We start from the raw sequence: 27,806 nt of genomic DNA on the forward strand, positions 1-27,806 counted from the left end.
GTTTCTCATTGAGGGGTTTAAATTGGGGATCTATTGTGCGAGGGGACTCTCTAGCGTGGACCCGGTCAAGACAACGTATGCTAGACCTCCCGACATTCGCGAATAATTCACACCTCAAAAAAAAAAAAAATTAATTCAGGAGATATTGCCAATGCTACCGGTAATGACCCTTATCGTGATGCAAGTCTGGTTACTACCCCCTTGTAATGATCCTTTGTGTGAGGTTGCCTTTTTCAAAAAAACAAATATATATTATAAGTACTCCGATCAGATTTTCCGTTCTTTTAAGAGAATCAGTTGAATCCCTTGAAGCTCATATCCACCATGCGAATAGTCGAATACCTTATAACTAACTGATTGACCCAAAGCAAATTAAACAAATTTTGAACCGGCTCTAACCCCAGCCCTGATATGACTTGTTACTCAACCCGTCCATTTTATCAAGCTTAAAAGGGAGGGGAGAGAGAATATACTTTTTTTTTGTTTAAGACATAAGTACTGTAAAATTTATAGCTGAAGGCACAAAACAATTATTTATTTGTAATGAAAATAGATAGAATGATATGAGAAATAACATACCATTCTTTAGTTTTAAGACACCGTTATAGAATCATAATCATAACCTCATTTGGGTACGAACACAGAAAAAAACATACTAAATCTTTTATAGTGGATCATTTTTTATATGTTTCAAAGAAACCTTAACCGATTTTTCTCATATTTGTACCGCGTATTCTTTCATTTCGAGTAGTGCATCTTCAAAACATTTTGCTAACTTTTCGGGGTCTGGAATGAGGTCTTTCGCGACTAGAATCTGCATATCGGCCTTTCCCGCATAACTCATGATATGCATTATGATTGCCTGCATTCAAAATCAAGACAAACCATTATTATAACACACATTTTGCTAACAAATGTGTGTTTGTACTTAGAGAGTATAGTATCGTACGTGGGGCAAACTTGATATTGTAGTTCTGATGTATTTGATTGGGATGCCTGCAACCGTCATCTCATCTCTTGGGCCCACCACATTTGAAAACGTGAAAGAGGTGTTACAAGCTACTCTGTAAGAAAGCGAGCTTGCAAACTACACATGCAAATTGTTTGTCATTACTTCAAACTCACATTCAATAGCAAAAGAGTTAATTACTGTTTTCGTCCCTGTGGTTTGTCAAAAATCACTATTTCAATCCATTAGTTTAAAAATTGCGATTTCAGTCCCTGTGGTTTCACTTTCCTAACCATTTCAGTCCCTGTGGTTTCACTTTCGTAACCATTTCAATCCATTATTCTGTTAAGTACAGGGACTGAGATGGTTACGAGGTGGACTGAAATGGTTACGAAAGTGAAATCACAGGGACTGAAATCGCAATTTTTAAACTAATGGACTGAAATAGTGATTTTTGACAAACCACAGGGACGGAAACAGTAATTAACTCATAGCAAAAATATAAAAACTATAGTTTTAATCCATGTAAGTATACCATAAAAACACAAATCAAAACATTTAGGGGCTGTTTGACAACTTCTGAATGGTTAAATGCTGAACTAGTAAGAGGTCTAAACCATTAAGTGTTGAACGAGTAAGAGGTCTGAACCATTAAGAGTCAGTATAATGTTTAATCGTTAAGGGACAAATGTCCGACCAATCCAGATTAAAGGTCTTAACCATTCAGACTCGGTATAATGCTTAATCATTCAGAGGCAAATGTCTGAATCATTCAGACATCTGCTCACAAAACAAACAGTCTGAACAATTAATAGCTGAACTAATAAGAGGTCTGAATCATTAAGAGCTAAACAAACAGCCCCTTCAAACCTCAAAAAAAATACAATTGATGTGTAAAGGTACACTATAAACATAAATATTTTGACATTTACATATAGTTTTCAATATGTAAACTAATATACAATAAATTGTCTAAGATATATTTCAGTCAAATTATACAAGCTCATGTGGAGTTATAATAATTCCTCTAGTCTATATAAATTTGCTATTCTTAAATAATATGCTAGTATTATATGTAAAAATAACAAGTCAACTATATTTTCTTTTTGTAAAATAAAACACATGTCTCATAACTAATAGTTTAAACACAATATTTTTTCCTCATGCTTAAGAAAAAAAAAATACAGTTTACCGCCAAAGATTTAGCTACATGTACTAATACAATTGTAAACAAGTTGAGTCACTCGTTAGCACTCGAGAGGGTTCACTAAAAGCTCGAGTAGGGTTAACTTTGAACATGCTCAAGCCTAATTTGGAGCTCCTTGAAAAACGACCTTGTGACCGAGCTTTACTAGGCTTTAGCGAACTTAAAAGAGCTTATTATCTACCAAATTATCATCTTTTTAATATTAAATTTTTAAGTATAAATAAAAGTTGAAATCATAAATATTCATATAAATAATTGTATATGTGCATAAATGAAATATTTAAATATTTAATAAATACAAAATAAGCCAAGCTCGAGCTAAAAAAATTATTCAAACTTTCTAAGGGTAGAGGGTATAACCCTCGGGGACTTGTGCGGTGAGTAGAGTCACCGAATCGGTGACTATACCCTGTGTTTTAACATGTGCGGTGACCAAGAGAGAGGAAACAAAAATCGGTGATTGTTCACCGAATTGGATTGAGTGTGATTGAGAGGAGAGGAGAGAGGAGAGACCAATCAAGTTTTTTTTTTTTCTTTTTTTTTTTAATCGAGAGGTGTTTGACTATACCTAGTGATTGAGTGTAAAATGGGGAGTAGAATGAGGAGTTGACATGACATAATATTATTGTGTAAGATTTCACTCAAACACCCTAGGGTGATTGACTATACCCTCCACCCTAATAAACTAGTTAAATTTGAGTTTATACAAGCTCGGTTGACTTATTTGATACTATCTTAGAAAAGATTGATTAATAAGTGGAACCAGACAAGGGTATATATATATATATATATATATATATATATATATATATATATATATATAGGATAATGCTAGATAAAAAACCCTAAAATTCTTAGAAAACTTTGGAAACCCAAATGGGAAGCCATTTTTACCCAACCTCCCGACATTTTTTTTTTTTTGAAAAAAATTACACATGTAATATACATGTTTTAGAGTGTTTTGGGCAAAAAAAAACAAAAAAGCGCCGAAGGGATTTTTTTAAAAAAAATAAACAAATTTCAGCTCCTAACACGTGTTAAGCAAAAAAAACAGAATTTCGCTGAAAATTGCTGAAACTTGTTTTTTTTTTAAAAAATATCCTTTCGGCGCTTTTTTGATTTTTTTGGCCCAAAAGTCTTAAAAACATGTATATTACATGTGTTATTTTTTTCAAAAAAAAAAATGTCGGGAGCTTGGGTTTTCTCGGGTTTTTTATATATATAGGGTTTTCTATCTAGCCCTACCCTATATATATATATATATATATATATATATATATATATATATATATATATATATATATATATAATGAACATAATTTAATTTCACCTTTGCTCCAAAGAATTTCATAAGAAAGCATCCAATGTGGTGAGATAAAAAAGCCTCCATAGACAACTTCTTCCTATCCATCATTAGTTTGGCTCTCTTCAAGTACTGAAGTGGGTCAGACCGATTTCTATGATAGTAAACAGGTAGGAGCATAAAACCAACTTTATTTCCCCACCCTGCTGTCCCTGCATTTTTCTTCATCAATTCTTTCATATCCTGATAATTAAGTTTACAAACTTTCTTAGAATATACCCGCATAAAATTTAACTAATAAAAAGTTAGCCAAACCGTTGAACCCCACAAACTAAACCAAAACCAAACTAGTTACATTTAGAATGTTCATTTGTCAACCATAAAAAAAAAAAAACATAAATAGTAACCTAACCACTCTAGTCCTTTAGATATAAAAAAGGGTTGGGGTTAAATTAGAGACAGAACTAGAACTTTTTAGTCAGGTTATTATATTGATTTCTTCTCTACTGGCTACAACTAATTAAGGGTCCAACTCATGTTTTCCTTCTAAATACTCAAATTTTATAAATAAAAACCTAACAAACTCCAATGATTAGGGTCCGCTGACGCTACTGACCCCCTTGTTCCGCCCTAGGTTATAATAACATGTGTATATACCCATTATATATGGACATCTTCGTTCATGTGTGGTTATATGAGATACAAATCCAATATACCCCGACGATGTTTGAAGATACATTACCTTGAGTCCCGGCGATGGCCTTAAATTAACAAGTGCGACGCCCGTAATTTGAAGTCCCTCTTGAATATCTGAGAATTAAAGACAAGTAATTAACTAGATAAGAAAGAAAACTTGAAATTTAATTTTGATTCATTACAAATTAATAAATATTAAATAAAAAAAACATACAGTCTAGTAATCGGCTGTCCAAATACTTTGATAGCCCTGATGATATTACGCCAAAAAGAACGTCATTTATCGTCTGCATTATTCACTAATATGTTATGAAGTTTAAACACATAATAATGAAAATGCCAGTCAATCCTATACATAATGTTTTGTATCTTTTCATCATCTTGTACATGAAAGCGCACAACTTGGGTGAGACAAGACGAGATAGGCGTCTTAGTCTGTCCCAAGCGTTCGGACGACAACAATATGTCTCGCCCAATTAAAAATGAGTACGGACAAATCAAAACATTTATATGATTTATCTTATTTGGTGAATATAAGTACATGCTTCTAAAATAACTACAGGATATAAGTAATTGAAATTATAAAAGTTAGTATGATAAGACCATTGTGTAAGATGTTTGATATGTGTAATGTGTTTGTATTGTTCGAAGTTATACTCATAATAATTTTTTTTTTGAATACAATAAGAATTATTGAATTATGTTACACCCTAAGCTCCATCATTAGACCATGCGTAATGGTTAAACATTATAATGCCCCTTTCATGGGGCGTTTTGCGCCATGTGGCAGCCCAGTCAGCAAGGGGCATTATACCATAAAATGGTGTAGTGGGGCATTATTCAAATAATGCCCATGCAATCATTTCCCAATTATTTTTTTTAATTTAAAACATAAAAAAATACAATACTAAAAAATTAAAAACAGAACTTAAAAATAAAGAAAATAAAAATACAGAAAATAAAAAACAGAAAGTAAAATACAGAAAATTAAAAAAATACAATACTAAAAAATTACTTTAGGGCCTAATGTTTCAAAACAGAAAATAATAAAGTTTAAAAGTATAGGGGCCTAAGTGTCAATATCAAAGTTTAAAAAAAAAAACCTTTCTTCTTCTTCTTCATGCCCTTCTTCTTCCCTTCTGCAAACCCAGAAAATCCGGCCAAAAATCCGGCCAAAAATCCGGCCAAAAAATCCGGCCACAACCCCATCTCTCTCTCTAAACCCACATGTCCTCAATTGATTGGGCATTCAAACCATTGTTCAGCGTTTTAATAAACACGCCGGAGCCATTTTTTTTCAAAAAAAACGCCCGGAAACGCCCCATGTAATGGGGGTTCCGGCGTTATCCGGCGTTTTTTTGCAATTTTTTTTAAAAAAAACGCCCCGTTACGGGGGGTCTTACAGAAAGCCTATGAACGGTGGTAAGAGTATCATTTTATCTACTTGCTAATATACACCTTATATAGAAAAAAAAAGACACTCAACGATACCCGTTTCAAGGTGTTGAAAATCATAAATATGTTTGTTTTAGACAAATATATATCAAGTGTTCAAAAACTAGATCAAACTAAAATATTATTTTATAGAAAAGAAAACACTCAACGATACCCATTTCAAGGTGTTGAAATCATAAATATGTTTATTTTCAGACAAACATATATCAAGTGTTCAAATTAGATAAACTAATAATAATAATAATAATAATAATAATAATAATAATAATAATAATAATAATAATAATAATAATAATAATAATAATAAGGAAAATTGGTTTTTGATAAACCAACCTTTGTCCCGTTGGTAAATAATAATCTTACCTACGTAATTGGTATACAATAATCCTACCTATCAACATGTTGGTACTCAATGAACTTCCGTTAATATTTTTTAACTGAAGTTAGTTTTTAAGTTTTATTTATTACACAAATAGTCCATGTAGTTGTAATTTACTAGTTTTAACTATTTTAAAACTAGTAAATTACAGTCCCTTGAGGTTTTTTTGTTTTATAAAATAGTTAAAACTAGTAAATTACAACTACAGGGACTTTTTGTGTAATAAATAAAACTTAAAAATTAACTTCAGTTAAAAAAAATTAACAGAAGTTCATTGAGTACCAACATGTTGATAAGTATGATTATTGTATACCAATTACGTAGGTAAGATTATTATTTACCAACTGGACAAAGGTTGGTTTATTAAAAATCAATTTTCCTAATAATAATAATAATAATAATAATAATAATAATAATAATAATAATAATAATAATAATAATAATAATAATAATAATAATAATATATGAGTATAAGGCATGTATTTACTTTATTTTGATAAGAAATATCATAAAATACAAAATATAGCCTGGTCGGTTCGGTTTATATACATATTACTACATGTTAAATGTATAGCTAAATGCATTAGCATTATAATAAATTAAACTTTTTTTTTCTTTAGGTAATGGAGAAAATTGTTCAAATCATGTGCGATAGTTAAATTTCATTTGGGTTTCAATTAAATTGAGAAGGGCTGCTCGTGGATTAAGAAAAAGAAAAAGAAAGTTCGTATTATGAAGTCACCCTTGCTTTCTTTCCGCCAGCCCAATGTTTGCGATCTCTAGGATTTGGGCTTGCATCGATCACATCAGAGAACCAAGGGTACCGCAAAGATCAAGTCAACCATGTTTTAAAACTAGTGGCTTGATTCGTGGGATGCGACGGGTGTCGTTGATGCTTATTTACGTAGCGCAACTTAGTTCAACGTGTCTAAAACACTTATTATATTACAGAATTATTATTATTATTATTATTATTATTATTATTATTATTATTATTATTATTATTATTATTTAAGTATTTAAATAAGATAATATTGCGTGATGCGACAGGTATCACTGATACTTTTTTGTAAAGCGTAATCTAACTCACATGCTTTAAACACCAATTATAATTGGGTTGTTGTTGTTGTTGTTATTATTATTATTATTAGAAATTTTTAATAATTTTATATTTAAGTATTTAGTAATTATATTTTGGAATTATTATTATTATTATAAATATTTAGTAATTATTTGCTTATTTGCTTAAGTGTTTAAATAAGATAATAGTTAATTTAAACCAAGTGGGTTGGCCCATACGATGCGACGACGTCACTAAGGCTCTTTTGGATAGCGCAATCGAACCTGCATGTCTTCAATACTAATTATATTTGGGTATTATTATTATTGTTGTTGTTACCGTTGTTGCAGCTGCTGCTGCTGTTGTTGTTGTTATTATTATTATTATTATTATTATTATTATTATGTAAATATTTAGTTATTACACACTTAAGTATTTAAATAAGGTAATATTCAATTTAAATAGTATTTAGTTATAAAATATAAATGATAGATGTACATTTAAATCTTTTTTTGAAAAGACATTTAAATCTTTATTATAAATAAGATAACACGATAGTTAATGTTGTTAATTAAATAATCTAACTTGCATTAAATAATATTAATTAGGAGAAGATTATTAAGTATGAGTACATTTCGAAGTATTGCATAGAGCACTTTACAAGCACACCACCCCATAACGGTGTGGAGGGCGACATTGTTAAGGGGCGAGAAGAATTCCACCGACGTAAAGGTCAAAGTGGGAGATAACGTGGCCGCATTCTGTTGGATGTGGGAGACTAGCGAACAATTAGTTTGACTAAAAAATGTTCTTTTATTTAAAAAAAATGCCTACATATTAAACTCATTTAACCCAAATGTTAATAAACACATAACATATCCAACCCAATTCTTAACCCATCTATATTTTCACTCCCAATTTTAACATCATTTTATTAAAATGGAAGGCTCACGTTTGTCATCTACAGTGTCTTCGCCATCGTCTTCGCTTGAGAAGCTTATTTTATTCTAGTTAGATGACAAGGGACTTGCTCTAATAATTTTAGTGGTTTGGTATCAGAAGACGAAGGGTGATCCTTAGAACCTAAGAGGAAGAAATAGTACACGATGAATCACCACATATGATTTATTAGTAAATGATTATTTTTCACCAAACCCTATGTATGATGATACTACTTTTAGGCATTGTTTCCGTATGATCCGCGATTTATTTCTTAGAATATCAAACGATTTATCAAGTAAATATGAATATTTTCAACAAAAAACGGATGCGCGTGGTAGTCTTGGATTTAGCACGTTGCAAAGGGTCACGACCGTGCTTAAACAATTGGCTTATGGCATAGGTTCCGAGATTATAGATGAATATATAAAAATGTCGGAACGAATCGCGAGGAAAAGCCTCCATTATTTCTTTAGTTCTCAAAATAAAATAAATTGAATAATATTAATGGCACGCTACTCTTGAATATGATACTCTGTATATCTTAGCTATCTAGATTAATCATGTTTTTTTGCATGACTTGAGAATGATCATCATAACCTACTTTGTATTTTTTATAAAAAAAGCTCACACTTTATAAAAATTTGCATACTCAAAAGAAATATAAAAATTGGGTGAATTATTAGACCATCTACAATACAAATATGTCCTTCCTTCATAAATATGTCCGTGGCTTCATTAACTCCTAGGTGACATTGTTCCCATAGACTCCTCATTGTGGGGCTATGTTTGTGGAATGCTTTTGACTTCGTGTCTGTAACCATAAGCGCCCGATGACATGGGAATGGTGGGCCTCAAAAGAACCTTTTGAAAATAACACATATAAATACCTATACCTTATTATACTATTATAAATTATAAAATAAGTTTACAAATCTATTATATTATATATTATATACTATCAATTTGCAACAAATTGGTGCAATAGTTGTTGTACTTTGTGTAAACTTATTTGTACAAAGCTTTCTTCACATGTCTCTTCTACAAAATGTTGTTTTATGAAGTTGGACTTATTAACTATATATTAATTATATATTAATTTATAACATTTTGTTGCATTATTTGTTGTAATTTTAGCAAAACTAGAATTAAGCACCCCCCGCGTTGCGACGGGGGCCTAAAACTATGCCAAATAACATCAATGTCACACCGCTGGTAGCGACCACCAACACTCAAGTTGCGGCGTGTTAATGCGGAAATATAAGAACGAAACGTATAACATGAAAAAATAACTACGTCGATTTAGGACACACGCGTTGTGACGAACTTGTTACATGAAAAAAAATAGACGCAAAAACGTTGAACTACACACGCACGTTGCGCCGTGTTAACTCGCAAAATAACGTAGAAAAGAATAATTAAGTCAATGTATGATCCGCCCGTTGTAGCGAACTTGCCAAAGGGGGAAAGTAGACACATTGCAACATACCTGTCAAATGTGAAAAATAGACGAAAAACGTTGAACCACACACGCACGTTGGGACGTATTAGCTCGCAAAATTTAGAACGAAACGTAAAACGAAAAACTTGCGAAAGATAAAAAGTATGGGGACCAAAGTTGTAAATAAAAAAGTTTTGGGTTAAATTACAAAAGATAAAAAGTTTTGGATTAAAAGTAAACAAACTAAAAGTGTTAAAATACAAAGATTAACACTTTTGGGTTGAAAATGAAAAATCACAATTTTTTTTGAAAAACCCCCCAAGCAAGGGGTACAACACATACTGCAACAATTTGTTGGAAATTTATATTATGGAAATGGTTGTACCCACTTGATTTTTTTTTGTATTTAATTATTATTTTACTTTTAACCCAAATTATTTAATAATTTTACAACTTAATCACAACATCATTGGTTGTAACATGTGCTTAAGTGGTTGTATCTTAGTCAAATTTAGGTTGTAAGTTGTGCTTAAGTGGTTGTACCTTAATCAAATAATAAGTGTTTCATTACCTTACCAAATTCAATATGTTTTATATGCATGTATGGTTGTATATTGTGCTTAAATGAGTGTACCCTAATCAAATAATGGTTTCATTATCTTACCATATTCAATCGTTTTGATCCATTCAAAGTTGTGATGTTTTCTTTGTAAATTACTATTATTTATAATAATTTAATTAATTTAGCCAAAATCTTGTATAAATATAATTTGCAACATATTGATGCAATGGTTGTTGTAATGTATGCATTATGGTTTGTATAGTGGTAATGATATATATTATATATAGATTACGATGAACCTGTCAAATGGGAAAAAATAGACGCGGGTTCATCGTAACGCGCGAGTCCTAAATCAACTTAGTTATTTTATTCTATGTTTTGCGTTTCGGTTTAATTTCTTCGCATTAACACTGCAACTTCAGTGTCGGTGGTCATTGATAGTAGTGTGGCATTAGTGCCCGCTCTGCCGCAACGCGAAGGGTGTTTAATACTAGTTAACTTATTAATTTAATAATTTATCTACTAATACTATCAAACTGTTGTAAAAGATATTCACAGTGTTAATGTTTTTAATAAGGTTTATAAATTATTATGATTTATTTATAACATTTCAGGCAGTGGCGGAGCTTTAACAAAAGTTTCGAGGGGGCGTAAAGTAATGGGACCCAAAAAACTTTTTTCCTATCGTTATCTTTCGGTTCGGGTTAGGTTGGCTATTCGATTCAAATCGGGTCAAATAATAATAGTTTCAAAGAAAACAAAGTGTATATTTACCAAACTACCCATCATTTATGTACAAAGTTTATAAATATTTAGAATATACAATTTAGGAAAAATAATCTAGGGGGCGATCCTATATAATTTTAAAATTTTCGGACGAAAAATCGGAACTTGTACACTTCTAACCGAAATATTGGGGTGGGCGGGTGCACCCCCGAGCACCCACTATCCTCCGCCTCTGATTTCAGGTATCAATGTTTTTAATAGATAATAGGGTAAATTACTTTTTGAGTCCCTGTGTTTTAGTAGTTTTAACTAGTTGAGTCCAAAAGCAAAATGTTTAACGACCTGAGTCCCTATAAGCATTTTCTTTAACCATTTGAGTCCTTTTGAGTCCAAATTTTAACATTTTGAGTCCAATTTTTTGGACTCAAATCGTTATAAAATGAACAAAATTGGACTCAAAACGTTATAAAATAAATGGCTAGGGACTCAGGGCGTTAAACTTTTTGATTTTGGACTCAAGTGATTAAAACACTAAAACACAGGGACTCAAAAAGTAATTTACTCTAGATAATATCAATCATCACTTAAATCTCTCCTAGAAATCATCCCAGTCAATGTTTTTTAATCAATGTTGTAATTGTATTTAATATTTTCGGTTATTTGTTTTCTTGATTCATGCATTGTAAATTATTATATAAGTTAATGAAATCCCTCTAAGAGGGCAGTGACTTTTTCACCCACATGGTATCAGAGCCTAGGTTTTTTCTCTGACCCCTTCTTTCATCTTCTTTATTCTTTTCCCACCCACCCTGCAACCTATGTCTTCCACAGCCGATTCATCTCTTCTAATGGCTACCATCTTACATATGATTACTCTAAAATTGTCCTCCACCAACTACCTTTACTAGAGGAATCAAATTCTTCCTCTCCAAATTCTTCCTCTCCTTGCCCATCAGAAGCTCGTCGGACATGTTGATGGCTCTGATTCACCTCCACCGGCCACCGTAACCGTCGACTCCAAGGAAGTTCCCAACCCCGACTAAGCTTCCTGGGTTGATAAAGATCAGCGAGCCATTCTCATTCTTAACTCTTCTCTGACCGAAGAGGCCGTTGCTGAAATCCTCGGTCTCACTTCGGCTCGTCAAATCTGGTGTGCCTTAGAGGCGGCTTACAGCAATACCTCCCTTGAGAGGGTGCATCTCCTTCGCTATAGTCTCCGGCAACTTACCAAGGGTTCCTCCACTGTTGCTGAATTTGGCCGGAAATTCAAGGCCGTTTGTGACCAGTTAACAGCGATCGGTCACCCGGTTCCTGAAATCGATAAAACCCATTGGTTTCTTTGTGGTCTCCGGTCAGCCTTCGAGAGCTGGTCTACTGCTATTCGAACAAATCGTGATCCTCTCTCCTTCCGGGAACTGCTCACCAAGGCTGAAAGCCAGGAGCAGTTCCTTCGCACTCTTCACCCACCAAACCCGGCCCCAGTCGCCTTTGTGGCAAATCAGTCCCACTCCCGTTCTAATGGGAGCCCTGTTCACAGATCTAAATTATCCCCTCACAACCGTGGTTCTACCTCCAACACCTCTACTCGCCCTCCTCGCAGAGCTCCCCATTGTCAACTTTGTCGGACCAATGGACATTATGCAAACAAATGTCCGAAGCTTTCTTCTTTTGCAGCCGCCTCCAACCGTGATAAAGATATTGCTCAGGCCTTCCATGCTCAATGTCAGGTTACAACAGATGGTCCAGATTGGACTGCTGACTCCGGCCACGTCCCACATGACGGATAACCCCGGTAATCTTCATACCTCTTCTCCGTATAACGGTAACTCCACTGTTGTTTTTGGTAATGGCAAATCATTACCAATCTCTCACAAGGGTCACACTTCTATAAACAATCATGTGTCTTTGAATGATGTTTTGGTTATTCCAAACATCACCAAAAATCTCCTTTCTATTAGTAAGTTAACTAACGATTATCCTGTTGATGTTCTCTTCTCAAACTCGTTTTTTGTTATTCAGGACCGGAACACAAGCCAACCTCTCGCCCAGGGTCGGTGTGAAAACAGTCTCTACGTGCTTCAAGAACAGAACCTGGCCTTTGTTGCTTCTATTTCGTCAAATAAAGCCTCCTTTGAGTTGTGGCACAATCGTTTAGGGCATGTTGCCTTTGACACTATTTCCGTTTTAAAAAGACATGGTTGTTTAACTTTCACTTCTATTTTGCCTAAACCAACTGTTTGTTCTCCTTGTGAACTTGCAAAATCTCATAAATTACCGTTTGCGTTGAATGATAAACGTGCTCTATATCCATTAGATATTGTGCATTGTGACTTATGGGGCCCTTCGCCTATTACTAGTATTGATGGATATAGATATTATGTTGTTTTCATTGATGTTCATTCTCGTTTCTCTTGGTTATATCATCTAAAAACAAAGAATGAATTTTACTCCACATTACAAACCTTTTTACGGTTTGTCCAAACGCAATTTTCACGAAAAGTAAAAGTTTTTCAAAGCGATGGCGGCACTTACTTTGTAAATCAAAATGTGAAAATTTTTTTTGATGAAAATGGCACTCTTCATCGCCTTTCGTGCCCGTACACCGCTCCTCAAAATGGACGAGCCGAAAGAAAACATCGCCACATTGTGGAAACGGGTCTTGCAATGTTATTTCATGCTTGCATTCCAGTCACTCATTGGGTAGACGCTTTCACCACTTCAACTTATATTATTAATCGTTTGCCCTCTAAAATTCTCAATCATAAATCTCCATTTGAGGTTCTTTTCTCAACACCACCTCTATACAACAATTTTCGCGTGTTCGGATGTTGTGTATATCCTTATGTTCGAGACTACGCTCCCCACAAGCTAGCTCCTCGAAGCACCCCTTGCATTTTTTTGGGATATGCACCACAATATAAAGGTTACAAGTGTTTTGATCCTCAAACCTCACGCATGTATGTGACACGCCATGCTCGCTTCGATGAAACTTTTTTTCCTTATGTTCAAGACTCATCCTCCATGGATCTTAGCAAACTTTTTCTCTCCACCTATCAAGACCCCACCGCTGTCCCACAATCTACTACTTCTCATCCATCTAACTCAATCCCACCAACCACTAATACCCCTCCTTGCTCCCTATGCAACAATGCTTCCCATGCACAACATTCACCTCATGCACCTTTTGTTCCCTCCTCAACCAATCAGCCGCCCACTTCTCCTTCCACCTCCTCCCTTAATATTCCACCCCCACCTAACACTCCTCCTTCAAATTCCAATCCCCACACAGAAACCGATATAACTTTACCCACCTCTTCGGCTGCCTCTCCCCCTTCGGCAGTCCCCTCCTCACCCGCTGCCCCTCCACACATCTTCCCATCCAATGCTAACCCGCCCCAAAGCCGGCATACAAAAACCAAACCCCAAATATGGTTCTTATCTTGCCGATGTTATGCACCACAGCCTTCATGCCACCTTACTCACCTCGTCCGATCCAAAGGGTTTCAAAAGCGCCTCTAAACACCCTCACTGGATGCTTGCAATGCAAGACGAACTCAAAGCCCTTCAACGTACTCGTAATTGGACCTTAGTACCCCGCCCTCACTCGACGAATGTTGTTGGGTCAAAATGGGTCTTTCGCACAAAATATCGTTCGGATGGCTCCCTTGATCGACATAAAGCCCGGTTGGTCGCCCAAGGCTTTACACAAATACCGGGACTTGATTTCAACCACACCTTTAGTCTGGTAGTCAAAGCCTCTACGGTTCGCATAGTCCTATCATTAGCCATTATGAACTCTTGGCCTCTTCATCAACTAGACGTCAACAAATGCGTTTCTTAATGGCTCACTATCCGAAACCGTTTACATGGAACAACCACCGGGTTTCGTTGACCCAACATTCCCGAATCATGTTTGCAAATTAAACAAAGCTCTCTACGGGCTTAAACAAGCTCCGTGAGCTTGGTTTCAAAGGCTTAGTTCCTTTCTCATCTCTTACGGCTTTACATGTAGTCGTGCGGACCCATCGCTTTTTGTTTTTCATCAAGGTGACTCTATTATGTATCTCTTAGTGTATGTCGATGATCTAATTCTTACCGGTAATACGTCCACTTTACTGACCGCTTTTATCAGTCGTCTACATAAGGAGTTTGCTATCAAGGACTTGGGGAAACTAAGCTATTTCTTGGGTCTCGAGGTCGTCTATAATCCCACTGGCCTATTTCTCACTCAAACCAAATACGCTAATGACATTCTTACTCGAGCCGGGCTTGTTGATGCCAAACTGGTCTCAACTCCTCTTTCCACAAATGACACTTTCGTATCCGATGGTCAACCCTTCTCTGATCCTACTCTATATCGGTCCATTGTGGGAGCTCTCCGATACCTAACAATCACCCGCCCCGACCTTTCTTATGCTGTAAACCAAGCCTGCCAATTTCTCCATGTTCCGGCCGAACAACACTACCAACTGGTGAAACGCATACTTCGGTATGTTAAAGGAACCATTTCTCATGGTCTCGTCTTCCAACGTCCACGGTTCACTAGCATTCTAGGTTATTCCGATGCCGATTGGGCACGGTGCATTGAAACACAGAGGTCTACATATGGATACTCCATTTTTCTAGGGGGAAATCTAGTTTCGTGGAGTGCAAAGAAGCAACCAACCGTTTCTAGATCCAGTTGCGAATCCGAATATCGTGCAATGGTCAACACTGCAGCAGAGATTGTTTGGATTACTCACTTGCTTACGGAACTACATGCGCTTCCGCCAACAAGACCCACTCTCCTTTGTGATAATCGCAGCGCCTTGTTTATGAGTCAAAATCCGGTCTCTCACAAATGGGCCAAGCACATTGACTTTGACTATCATTTTGTTCAGGAATTAGTCATGTCAGGCAAGCTCCATACTCGCTTCATTCCAACCAAGCTTCAACTAGCGGACATCTTTACCAAAAGCTTACCTCGACCTCAGTTCGAGCACTTTCAGGATTTGCTACGGGTTCGTCCACCGCCGTTTCGCTTGCAGGGGGATAATAGATAATATCAATCATCACTTAAATCTCTCCTAGAAATCATCCGAGTCAATATTCTTTTATCATTGTTGTAATTGTATTTAATATTTTCGGTTATTTGTTTCCTTGTTTCATGCATTGTAAATTGTTATATAAGTCAATGAAATTCCTCAAAGAGGGCAGTGACTTTTTCACCCACAGTTTTAAATAAGATTGAGAAATTTATACGATTTATAATATTCCAACTTAAAGAGAAATTTTATAGGGTTAGAGTTCAACAAGTAGACACAAGTATGAAACCCTCATAGTGGGAGGAGGAGCAAAGTCATACTCAAACAGATGCGGGAGCATTCATCGGCCAACATGTAGAACTAGGATTCATTGGGCCATTTGATCTGAGACTTTACTTGGTCATAGTTTGGGCTCCTAAAGCGGCGTTGGGCTCGTGGGTTAGCGAGTTTGGGTCGACTGTTGCTACGGGATTGAGGATTGAAGTGCCAAGAATCAAGATTTTGATATTCGATGTTTTCATATTTAGTCTCGTAGTTTATCTCTAAGTTCTAGTGTAAACATTAGGGTTCGATATTGTTTTGTTAGGCTTTTGAATTTTGATATAAAAAAATAGTTGTAAGCTTGTTATTTGAAACCTTTCGGTTCAAATCGTTTGACAATATTCCTAAGTGTTTAGGCCTTTTGAATTGCTTCCACTGAATGCATCACAAACTAACATCATATAAGTAGATTAGACGATACCTGCAAGATTTACATCTCTCCAAGGACATGATCAGGGATGAGAGTTATTGTAGTCGTGAGTTTAATGTTATGGATTTTTAAGGGAATGTATAGATTTATCTTGAGGACTTAGCTTTTCCTATACTTTTATTTGTGTTAGCCTTAGCCTTGCTTAGTGTTACTTTGTCATATAGACTTTTTAGGGGAGTATATATATGTATTTTGAAGGGGTTAGTGCTGCTTTTTCTTACATTTTTGCTCTTTTGTATGTTGCTATGATAGTTTACTCGCTACCTTATGCTAGTGATAATTTACTACTATCATTATTATTACTATAATATGGTTGATGCATTGATTCTCTTAGACTATACGTAATGCTTTTATTAAAAAGTGAAAAAAATGACTACAACGTCGTTGTCACGTAAGAAGGATTGTTTTCACTCGATTTCACATTGAAATTAAATAAAAGTGAAGTGTGTGAATATGATAAAAAGTTGGTGAACCACACGCTTATCATTCATCTCATCCGCTACTGATGTGTGTAAAATGCAACATATAAATTACATCAATTAAGACATAAAACTAACCCTTTTTAAGTTCTAATGTTGGAAAAAGAGTGTTTTTGTCTTCCTTTTGTATTTTCAGGATAAAATGAGCTCAAATTCGCAAAAGAAGCAAAAAGACAGCTAATTCTAACATAAATACAAGAAAAGGAACAAAAGTGGATTGCCCGACCCCTCAACGGCATCCTCCCAAGCAGAAAAGAGAAGTCAGAAGACTGAACACGCCCCGTGCTCAGCCAGCACGGGGCCGTGCCCAACAAGCAGCAGAAAAGACAAACCTATAGAAGCTTCTATTGCCCACCACGGGGCCGTGTCCAGTGTGCACGGGGGCGTGGCGAAAGTACAGCAGGCGCATTAATTGTAATTGCGAATTACAATTAATGAAGAGAGAGAGTGTCAGACGGGCACGGGGGCGTGTCCAGCGGACACGGGGCCGTGCCCAGCCTTCTGTTCAGCCTATAAATAGGAGTACTTGGTTTCATTTCAACTCATCCCTTGGCACACCACCTCTCTCACACTTCATCCACCACCCACCACCACCATAACACCATCATCCACCACCATCATCCACCACCATCATCCATTGTCCATCATAGAGTGTGTGAGTCGTCTCGGGATCCAAGATTGATCGTAAGAGTTCTTGACAATCAAGGCCATGTTTGCCTAAGTCTCTTACATCACTTGGTGAAGACAAGTGTTTAGTATAATACTTTTTATTTTTAATCTTTTGCACTTTTTATTTGGTTTTGTAGTAATGACTTTAATAACTAGTTACTTATGTTGAAGGTGATCTTTCCTTATCGTTTGTCCGTGGTGTCTTGGCATTATTTTACTGTCTATATACAATAAAAGATTTTCACCATTCATATCTCCACGGTCTATATGGAGGTATGTTGGCTACCTGGTCGGTGGTTAAGGGAACGGTTTGGTAAAGGTCTTGCCCTTGTTCAGCGTTTAGAGGTCCTGCAAGGGACCTGGGTCAAATTTAGTAGGATCTCCTTCAATGCCCATAGGTATTGGATGGCGGGGATCCAAACTCTTTGACCCCCTCATAAGTTAACTACTATTAATACTATAACCCGGCTATTTAGGACTGTATCCCTGCTGACTCAAACTACTTAGCCGAGGGTAACGTCACCGCCAAAAGCGGGGCCTACCATAATTTGCATTAATAACTTAATTCATTATCTTTCAATAATCCGACCATTTAGGATTATATCCTTGCTGACTCAAACTACTGGGTTGAGGGTAACGTCGCCTTCAAAAGAGGGGCCTACTACAATAACTAAGATAATCTCTTAAACAAGTGCAAAAGTGCGAAAATAATCAAAGGTTATACTAATGCACGAGTCGGATCCAAGTGATTCATCTTGTCTATCTGTTTTTATTTTTATTTTATTTTTCAGCATTTAGTTAGTTTTTATTTTCTTAGTTTAAAAACCTTTTCTAATTTTTTTGATTTGATTAGACGTTGAGGATAAACCGGTACTAAAAGCTCTTGTGTCCTTGGACGACCTCGGTATCTTACCAACACTATACTACGTCCACGATGGGTGCACTTGCCCATATGTGTGTTTAGTGTTAGTAAATATCGTGTTTTATAAATTTATAACTTGGCTAAAAGTGTAAAAAGGGCTTAAATATATATATAAAATTATATTACACTTTGCACACATCAAGTTTTTGGCGCCGTTGCCGGGGACACAAGGATTTTAAGAAAGTTAGGAATCAACGGCCTAATCATATTTTTATTTTTCTTTTTAATTTTTTAGGATTTTCTTAGTTTTTCAGCTTCTGCAGAGCTCAGCACGGGCCGTGCCTGGTCGGACACGGGTCGTGCCCAGCATCGTTACTAGCAGTTTTTAGTTTTCCAAGTTATAGAAGGCTGAATACGGGGCCGTGTCGGTGCAACACGGGGTCGTGTCCAACTTTCCAGTAACTGGGATCTGGAAAACAATCACTGTAACTCCGACCACGGGCCGTGTTCGTTGAGCACGGGGCCGTGGTGAACCTTCTGACCAGCATTCTTTTCTGTTTTTATTGCAGGACTTGGAACCAGACGCCATCCTACGTAGTGTATGAGCTCCAGTTCTAATAAGGACATAAAAGAACCTCTAGAAGAACCCGAACGCTTTCTCAGAAAAAGACTAAAAGCTAAAAACCAAGAGAAAGTTTCGGGGAATCCACCCATGGCGGACCAACGTACCCTCATGGATTATCTACGACCCACCGTTGGTAACCTAGGCGCCGCTATCAATGCACCGAATGTTGAAGCCAATAACTTCGAACTTCGGCCGCATTTGATACAAATGCTCCAAAACTCCGCAACCTTCCATGGGCTTGCGGACGAGGATCCCCATCTACATATTACTAATTTCTTAGAAATATGTGATACCTTTCGGATCAATGGAGCATCAAATGACGCCATCCGCCTCCGAATGTTTCCTTTTTCACTAAAAGACCGAGCGAAAGCTTAGCTCAACGCCCTCCCAGCTGGATCGGTAAACACCTGGGATGAACTAGCCCAAAAATTTCTATATAAGTATTTCCCTCCCGCTAAAACGGCTAAATTAATGACTGAAATTAATACATATTCACAAGAGAACAGGGAATCCTTATATGAAACTTGGGAAAGGTTCAAGGAACTATTACGCAAGTGTCCACATCATGGCCTTGCGATATGGCAACAAGTATCCACTTTCTATAATGGATTGTTGCCACACACAAGGCAGACGCTTGACTCTAGCTCCGGGGGACTTTTAGGTAATCGCCGCCCGCATGAAATATATAACCAAATTGAGGAAATTGCTCAAACCAATTTTCAGTGGCACACTCCCCGAGGCAATAAATCTATTGCTCCGGGCGCCCATAAGGTTGATGAAAGCACTTCTTTGCAAGCCCAAATCGAGGCCCTTTCTTCAAAAATAAAAAAAATTAGAAATGACAAAAACAGTCTCGGTTATGGCTTGTGAAGGGTGTGGTGGGCCACATGAAAATTGGAGTTGTATGAAAGAAACGGAAGATCAACAAGAGTCGGTAAGCTACATTGATAATAGACCTAGGCCATCGGGTCCTCCAACGGGCACCTACAAACAAGGATGGCGAAGCCACCCAAACCTTGGTTGGAGAGAGCCCGGCAATAGTAGTAACCAACAAACCCAAGGAACAAACTTTCAACAACCAAGAAACGAGTCACAAAATTTCACTCAACAAGGTGGACGAGAAAGGCTTGAAGATACTGTATCTCGCCTCATCTCCGACACTGAAAAGAAAAACTCGGAAAGGTTTCTACAATTAGAGTCAAATTTTAGAAATCAACAAGCTAGTATTCAAAACATAGAAAAACAATTAAATCAACTAGCTCAAATTTTTTCCGAGAGACCACAAGGTGCATTACCAAGCAATACCGAAACAAACCCAAAAGCGCAAGTTCATCTCATCGCGTTACGAAACCGAACCGTGGGGCCTGAGGAGGCGCCACCGCCAACAGAAGAAATTATACCCTTGCCTCTGCAGGAAAAGAACTCCCCTCCATCATCAGAGCCTGCCAAGGCTCCTCGAGTTCCGTACCCCGGTAGGTTAATTCGTCAAAAGACCAATGAGCAATTCGCAAAATTCGAAAGTCTGTTAAAACAATTGCATGTCAATATTCCTTTTATTGATGTCCTAACCCAAATGCCCAAATACTCTAAGTTCATGAGGGACTTCCTCACTCATAAAAAGAAAATTGAAACTTTGCAATTAGTTAACTTAGGCGAAGAATGCTCTGCTCTCGTACTCAACAAACTTCCCCAAAAGAAAATCGATCCCGGAAGCTTCACGATTCCCTGCTCAATCGGGGATTCCCCCGTTCGTAATGCACTAGCCGATCTTGGGGCTAGCATTAACCTCATGCCCTCATCAATGTTTAAAAGACTCGGCCTAGGAACAACGAGTCCTACACAAATGAGCATACAACTTGCTGATCGATCCGTCAAATTCCCGCAAGGTGTCATCGAAAATGTCCTGGTAAAGGTAAGCAAATTCGTCTATCCGACCGACTTTGTCATACTCGATATGGAGGAAGACACCGAGGTCCCCCTCATACTAGGGAGACCATTTCTTGCCACCGCACAAGCAGTGGTAGATATGAATGATGGAACGCTCACCTTGAGGTACGGGGATGATGAAGTAAAATCCGGAGTTGGGAAGAGAATAGAAGATGACGACCCGGTCAACTACATGAAGGTTATTGATTCAAGTTTGGATGCGGCTCTCCGACGGTGTAACATGGGATGCCAAACATCCCACTCAGAAAACATATAACCTCACATTGGGTCTAGCCAAGGACCCTTATAAACGTGGCGCACCACGGAGGCATTCCGCGGAACTATCCTTAGTTTAGTTTAATCTTTTAGTTTTATTTTGCAGGAATAAAACACACTCATGGTGGTAAAGGATGAAAAGGGAACCGAGAAAAATGGCCCCGTGCAAAAGAACAAGGCAACCCGACACAAATTTCTCCATTACAGAAGGCTCAACACGGGCCGTGTCCAACCAACACGGCCCCGTGCTGAACCCCTGCAGAAAATGCCCAGTTCAGGTAACTGGACACGGGCCGTGTTCACCAGACACGGCCCCGTGTCCAGACTTCTGTCTCATTTCTTTAATTTTTGTTACTGGCACCTGAACACGGGGCCGTGTCCGGTCCCCACGGGGCCGTGTCCAGACTGCCAGTAACATAAATCTTTGCTTTTTAACACCACATTACACATCCAATCAACCTAAAAATTTATTTTTGGGACACATTGAGGACAATGTGTAATTTAAGTGGGGGGGGGGGGGAAGCTAAAACCTTGAAATTTTGCAAGTCCTATTAAGAAGCCTTACACAAAACTCTATTGGAACCGCTAAACACCCCAATTTTTTCAAAAAAAATTCATTTTTTTTATTTGTCTAAAGTTTAAGTTGGAATCCTAAGATTAATAAGGTTATATTTTTACAAATTTACAACTGAGAGCGCCGTGATAACAAGAACCAACATAAGAAAATTATGAAACGGCATGACAAGCTTAGTTAAAATTTGATTATATATACTTGATCACATAAAAACCCATTCCCACAAAAGTGAGTTTTGAGCCTTTATTGAGCATACAAATTTACATCTTTAGACTAAATGCTCATTTTTCGTTTCTTGTGTGAATAGCCGCTTGGTTCTTACAACTCTAGAACTTGCCACGACGATTCATTCCCGGTCCTTACCAACTTAAACCCAAGTAAGTAAATGATGGAGGCATTAGGACTAACCATTTTTTCTTTCTACACCATTATTTTTTAGTTTTTTTTACCACCTACCCAAAATCCCCCTAGTTAACCCCTTTGAGCCTAAACCTTTCATTTCTTTACCCTAAAAAAACCTTTTTACCCACCAAAAACCCTTTTTATTTTCACCCTTTATTTTAGTATCAAGCTCGGTTTTTTGTGTGACTAAAAAAATGATGAAGTTAGAAACAAACAAACAAAGCTATTAAAACAAAAGCTTGTTTGGAGAAATACTTCGAAATAAAAAGTCACTAAAAACAAAGTGTTTTACAAAAACCGACGCTTTTTACGCTTTTCGCCCTTTTACTAACCACTAACCCAACTACCCACCTTTAGCCCAAGCCTAACCCTTCACCCAAAAGTCCTCTTGATATTTACAAAGGTATATATTTAAAAAGGAGGAGGATTGATTGCTTGGCAAGCTTATGGTAGGAATAAGTTCCATGCTGCTCTCGAGTGATCCACTAAAAATACACCTTCGGCCGAGTGTTGAGTGATTTCTCCCGTGAGGTATGTGAACTTGTATATAAATGAAATTTTAAAAAGGCATGCTATGCCCTAATAAGTAATTTCTCTTATGAAACGTTCTAAATAAATCATAACGAATAGGATTGTAAATAAATAAAAATAAAACCCAAAAAGATCTTGGATTCCCGACACTCTATGACAAGCCAAAAACCTTCTCTTCTACCCATTCCATTTGGGAGTGTAAGCCACATATTTAAAGAGTTTTGCTTGAGGACAAGCAAAAGTTCAAGTGTGGGGGTATTTGATGTGTGTAAAATGCAACATATAAATTACATCAATTAAGGCATAAAACTAACCCTTTTTAAGTACTAATGTTGGAAAAAGAGTGTTTTTGTCTTCCTTTTGTATTTTCAGGATAAAATGAGCTCAAATTCGCAAAAGAAGCAAAAAGACAGCTAATTCTAATATAAATACAAGAAAAGGAACAAAAGTGGATTGCCCGACCCCTCAACGGCATCCTCCCAAGCAGAAAAGAGAAGTCAGAAGACTGAACACGCCCCGTGCTCAGCCAGCACGGGGCCGTGCCCAAGAAGCAGCAGAAAAGACAAACCTATAGAAGCTTCTATTGCCCACCACGGGGCCGTGTCCAGTGAGCACGGGGGCGTGGCGAAAGTACAGCAGGCGCATTAATTGTAATTGCGAATTACAATTAATGAAGAGAGAGAGTGTCAGACGGGCACGGGGGCGTGTCCAGCGGACACGGGGCCGTGCCCAGCCTTCTGTTCAGCTTATAAATAGGAGTGCTTGGTTTCATTTCAACTCATCCCTTGGCACACCACCTCTCTCACACTTCATCCACCACCCACCACCACCATAACACCATCATCCACCACCATCATCCATTGTCCATCATAGAGTGTGTGAGTCGTCTCGGGATCCAAGATTGATCGTAAGAGTTCTTGACAATCAAGGCCATGTTTGCCTAAGTCTCTTACATCACTTGGTGAAGACAAGTGTTTAGTATAATACTTTTTATTTTTAATCTTTTGCACTTTTTATTTGGTTTTGTACTAATGACTTTAATAACTAGTTACTTATGTTGAAGGTGATCTTTCCTTATCGTTTGTCCGTGGTGTCTTGGCATTATTTTACTGTCTATATACAATAAAAGATTTTCACCATTCATATCTCCACGGTCTATATGGAGGTATGTTGGCTACCTGGTCGGGGGTTAAGGGAACGGTTTGGTAAAGGTCTTGCCCTTGTTCAGCGTTTAGAGGTCCTGCAAGGGACCTGGGTCAAATTTAGTAGGATCTCCTTCAATGCCCATAGGTATTGGATGGCGGGGATCCAAAGTCTTTGACCCCCCTCATAAGTTAACTACTATTAATACTATACCCCGGCTATTTAGGACTGTATCACTGCTGACTCAGACTACTTAGCCGAGGGTAACGTCACCGCCAAAAGCGGGGCCTACCATAATTTGCATTAATAACTTAATTCATTATCTTTCAATAATCCGACCCTTTAGGATTGTATCCTTGCTGACTCAAACTACTGGGTTGAGGGTAACGTCGCCTTCAAAAGAGTGGCCTACTACAATAACTAAGATAATCTCTTAAACAAGTGCAAAAGTGCGAAAATAATCAAAGGTTATACTAATACACGAGTCGGATCCAAGTGATTCATCTTGTCTATCTGTTTTTATTTTTATTTTATTTTTCAGCATTTAGTTAGTTTTTATTTTCTTAGTTTAAAAACCTTTTCTAATTTTTTTTTGATTTGATTAGACGTTGAGGATAAACCGGTACTAAAAGCTCTTGTGTCCTTGGACGATCTCGGTATCTTACCAACACTATACTACGTCCACGATGGGTGCACTTGCCCATATGTGTGTTTAATGTTAGTAAATATCGTGTTTTATAAATTTAAAACTTGGCTAAAAGTATAAAAAGGGCTTAAATATATATCTAAAATTATATTACACTTCGCACACATCAGCTACACGCCCGGTATTTGGCTCACAGAGAAAGAGCTCATGCTGAAAAAAAAAACGTCCACCTGGAAATTGTGTGGGGGTGTGAAATGATGACATGGGTGTGGGCATTAGCCTATTACAGGAGGCCTTACCTGCATCTTATGTTACCTACTAGATTACTATATTGTAAACGTCAAAAGATGTATTTTAGAAGTAGAGGTCTCGCTAAGAACAACATATCTACCTTTTTGGATAGAAAAAATGTTTGCCTTCATCGTAACTTCAAACTCTATCGATTGCTCTAGAATATATCAGTTTTATTGAGTACAAAGTCTATGTATTACTCTAGGATATATGAGTTTTATTGAGTAAGTGTGTTTGTTATTGACATATTAAACTTTAATAAATCAGTTTATATAAATTTTAATAATTTGTTAAAAAAACTATAACGCTTATATATGTATATACAACAACTTGCAAAACTCTTGAATATATATTATTATATTTTTGAGCAATTAAGTTTTTTTTTTTTTTTTTTTTTTTTTTATCTATATACCTAATTTCAGATAATGTCCTTTGACGTTAAAGTTGATGGAATTTGTACATTATGTTTAAAATCTTGCACGTTGTGTTCTTTAGCCCTAACCAAGTTAATTTTTCTTGTTAAGTATGGTCATGTGCCTTACGCATAAGGGCATTCTTGTCATTTCATCTCCCTGAAGACTATTGTGTAAATAACTTATATCAAGGGACTATTGTGTAAAAATAAAAAAATGTATAAATAAAAAAAAACGTTGCACTCTCTCTCTCATCTCTATATCACATGCTCTCCAAATCTAAGATGGTAACCTTCTCCAAATCTGAGATGGTGGATGGTGACAGGTTGGGGTCTCATTAGATATGAGACAGTGGTGGGTTTAGCGCTGGTGGGTGGTGGATAATAATGGTGGATGTGATCGTGGGTTTAGCGGTGGTGGATGGTGATGCTGGAGACAGGGTGTGTGTGTGTGTGTGTGGGGGGGGGGGGGGGGGTTGTGATAGTGGATGGTAATGGTGGAGACGATGGTGAGTTGTCATGGTAGATCTGGTGGTGGGTAGTGATGGTGGGTTTAGCGGTGATGGTGAAGACGGTGACATGTTATGATGGTGGATGTGGTGGTGGATGGTGATGGTGGAGACAGTGGCGGGTTGTGATGGTGGATGTGATGGTGGGTGATGGATGGTGATGGTGGGTTGAGTGGTGATGGATGATGATGGTGGAGACGGTGGTGGGTTGTGATGGTGGATGTGGTAGTGGGTGATAGGGAATGTGGTGGTGGGTTTAGCGGTGATGGTTGGTGATATGGATTGTTTGGGAAAGCGATTTGGGGGTGAAGATGGTGGGTTATGGTTAGTGCTTAGTGATTTGGGTTGTTTGGGAAAGCGATTTGGGGGTGGTGATGATGGGTTGTGGTTGGTGTAGTGGTAGTTAGGGGTGGTGATGATGGTAGAGAGAGCCAGAGTGTGTGTGTGGGGTAGAGAGAGAGGAGTTAAGATATGTATATAATAATAGTATTAATATTTTTTAAAAGTATGTTTTTATTTGTTTTTAAATAATATTAAATAAATAGGTAAAAAGACTAAAATATCATTAGTTGACCAGATTTAACAAGGAAAATTAACTTGGTTAGGATCAGGGGACACAACGTCCAAGAATTTGAAACAAAAAGTAAAAAATCCCATCAATTTTTACGTCAAAAGACGACACCTGAAATCAGGTATCCAGATAAAACACAAAACTTGTAATTTACTCTATATTTTTATTTTAACTGCATAATATTTAAACAATATGAAATTTAGTCGTAACTATATGATGATGCAATACGTCAATGTAGGCCAGCTCGCTTGTTAAACACATATGCTACTTAAAGAAGGTTCACAAGTTCAAACACGAAGAAATAAAATATTTTATAATATTTGATGTACAACAGAAAAGACTTAACATTTCCCTTTCAAAAAAAAAAAAAAAAATGATATGCATTACAAATAGATGGAATATACGTTTGTAAAGAATAAATGATTTGTCGATGTGGTTGGTGATGAATGTATTTATGAACGTTTATTTTTGCCGGTTGTAATTTTCAAAATACCTTTTAATTTGCTTATAGTACGTAAAACGAATGGAATCCGATGATAAAACTAAAATGATAACGAAAAGATTAGCATGGCTATTACGCACGCACGATGACACCTAAAAATATAACAAAAGTTAAAATATTACCGCGTTGGTGACGACGTTCTTCACCGTTTTCATGTCTTGAAGGCTAAACTTGGCTGTGGCAATTTTTCTCGGCCACAACTCCACCCCTTCTCCGCCTCTCAACACCGTCTTTCTGTCTTTAACCCATACTGCCCGGATTATAAACTCAAACGCATACATCAAACTAAACCAAACCATTTTCAATACTTTCAAAATCTTTTCAAGCCTTCCCGGATTCTCAGCCTTTTGTGTTGACGAAACTAGATGTTCGATCGTCGGCGTTTGTTCTGGATCATCGAGTCTTCTGCACATAGTTATCCCCAACGACACGATGGAGATTCCATCGCCAAGCGCGTGGTGAACACGCATCACCACGCACTTGTGCGCGGTTAGAAGATGGAACTCCCACAAAGGTTTATTAGTGTCCAATGGAGAGGAGACCGCGAGGTCAGCGAGGTAGTCATTGACTATTTCTTCATTGTTATCTCCTTCGCCTACCGGGTCCGGACGGACGATGACGTGGCGGTGGATGTCGAGTTCGACTTTCCGCCAATGTTCATGTCCGTCACTGTCCGTGACTAAAAGGCTGGAAAATCTAGGGTGTTTGGTTATGAGAGAGTCGGAGATGGCGGTTAGGAGGGCATCGGGTTCAATCGTGCGTTCGAGGCCGAAAGCGGTGTTTATGACCTGGTGAGTTGCCGGTTGTACGAACAACCGGCCGCCCGGGGATAGTGGTTCGTCGTGCTCAGTATTCATTTTTGAGAGCAAAAGGGATATTGGTTAGAGGGCTGTATA

General features: G+C 37.3%; 1 protein-coding gene and 1 non-coding gene across 2 annotated transcripts; both read right to left on the bottom strand.

Moving 5' to 3' along the window:
* Positions 1 to 506: 506 nt before the first annotated feature.
* Positions 507 to 27,806, bottom strand: LOC110917650 (O-acyltransferase WSD1). Its single transcript, XM_022162135.2, has 6 exons — positions 27,033 to 27,806; positions 4,370 to 4,442; positions 4,202 to 4,269; positions 3,487 to 3,702; positions 950 to 1,087; positions 507 to 862 (listed from the first exon to the last, which is right to left on the bottom strand). The coding sequence occupies exons 1-6, from the start codon at positions 27,765 to 27,767 to the stop codon at positions 716 to 718; spliced, it is 1,377 nt and encodes a 458-aa protein (XP_022017827.1). The 5' UTR covers positions 27,768 to 27,806; the 3' UTR covers positions 507 to 715.
* LOC118488565 lies at positions 19,593 to 19,699 on the bottom strand. The gene has a single exon (XR_004885109.1). It is a non-coding gene; the product is annotated as a small nucleolar RNA R71 (small nucleolar RNA).

This window comes from Helianthus annuus, chromosome 16, assembly GCF_002127325.2.
Source record: "Helianthus annuus cultivar XRQ/B chromosome 16, HanXRQr2.0-SUNRISE, whole genome shotgun sequence".
NCBI lineage: Eukaryota > Viridiplantae > Streptophyta > Magnoliopsida > Asterales > Asteraceae > Helianthus > Helianthus annuus.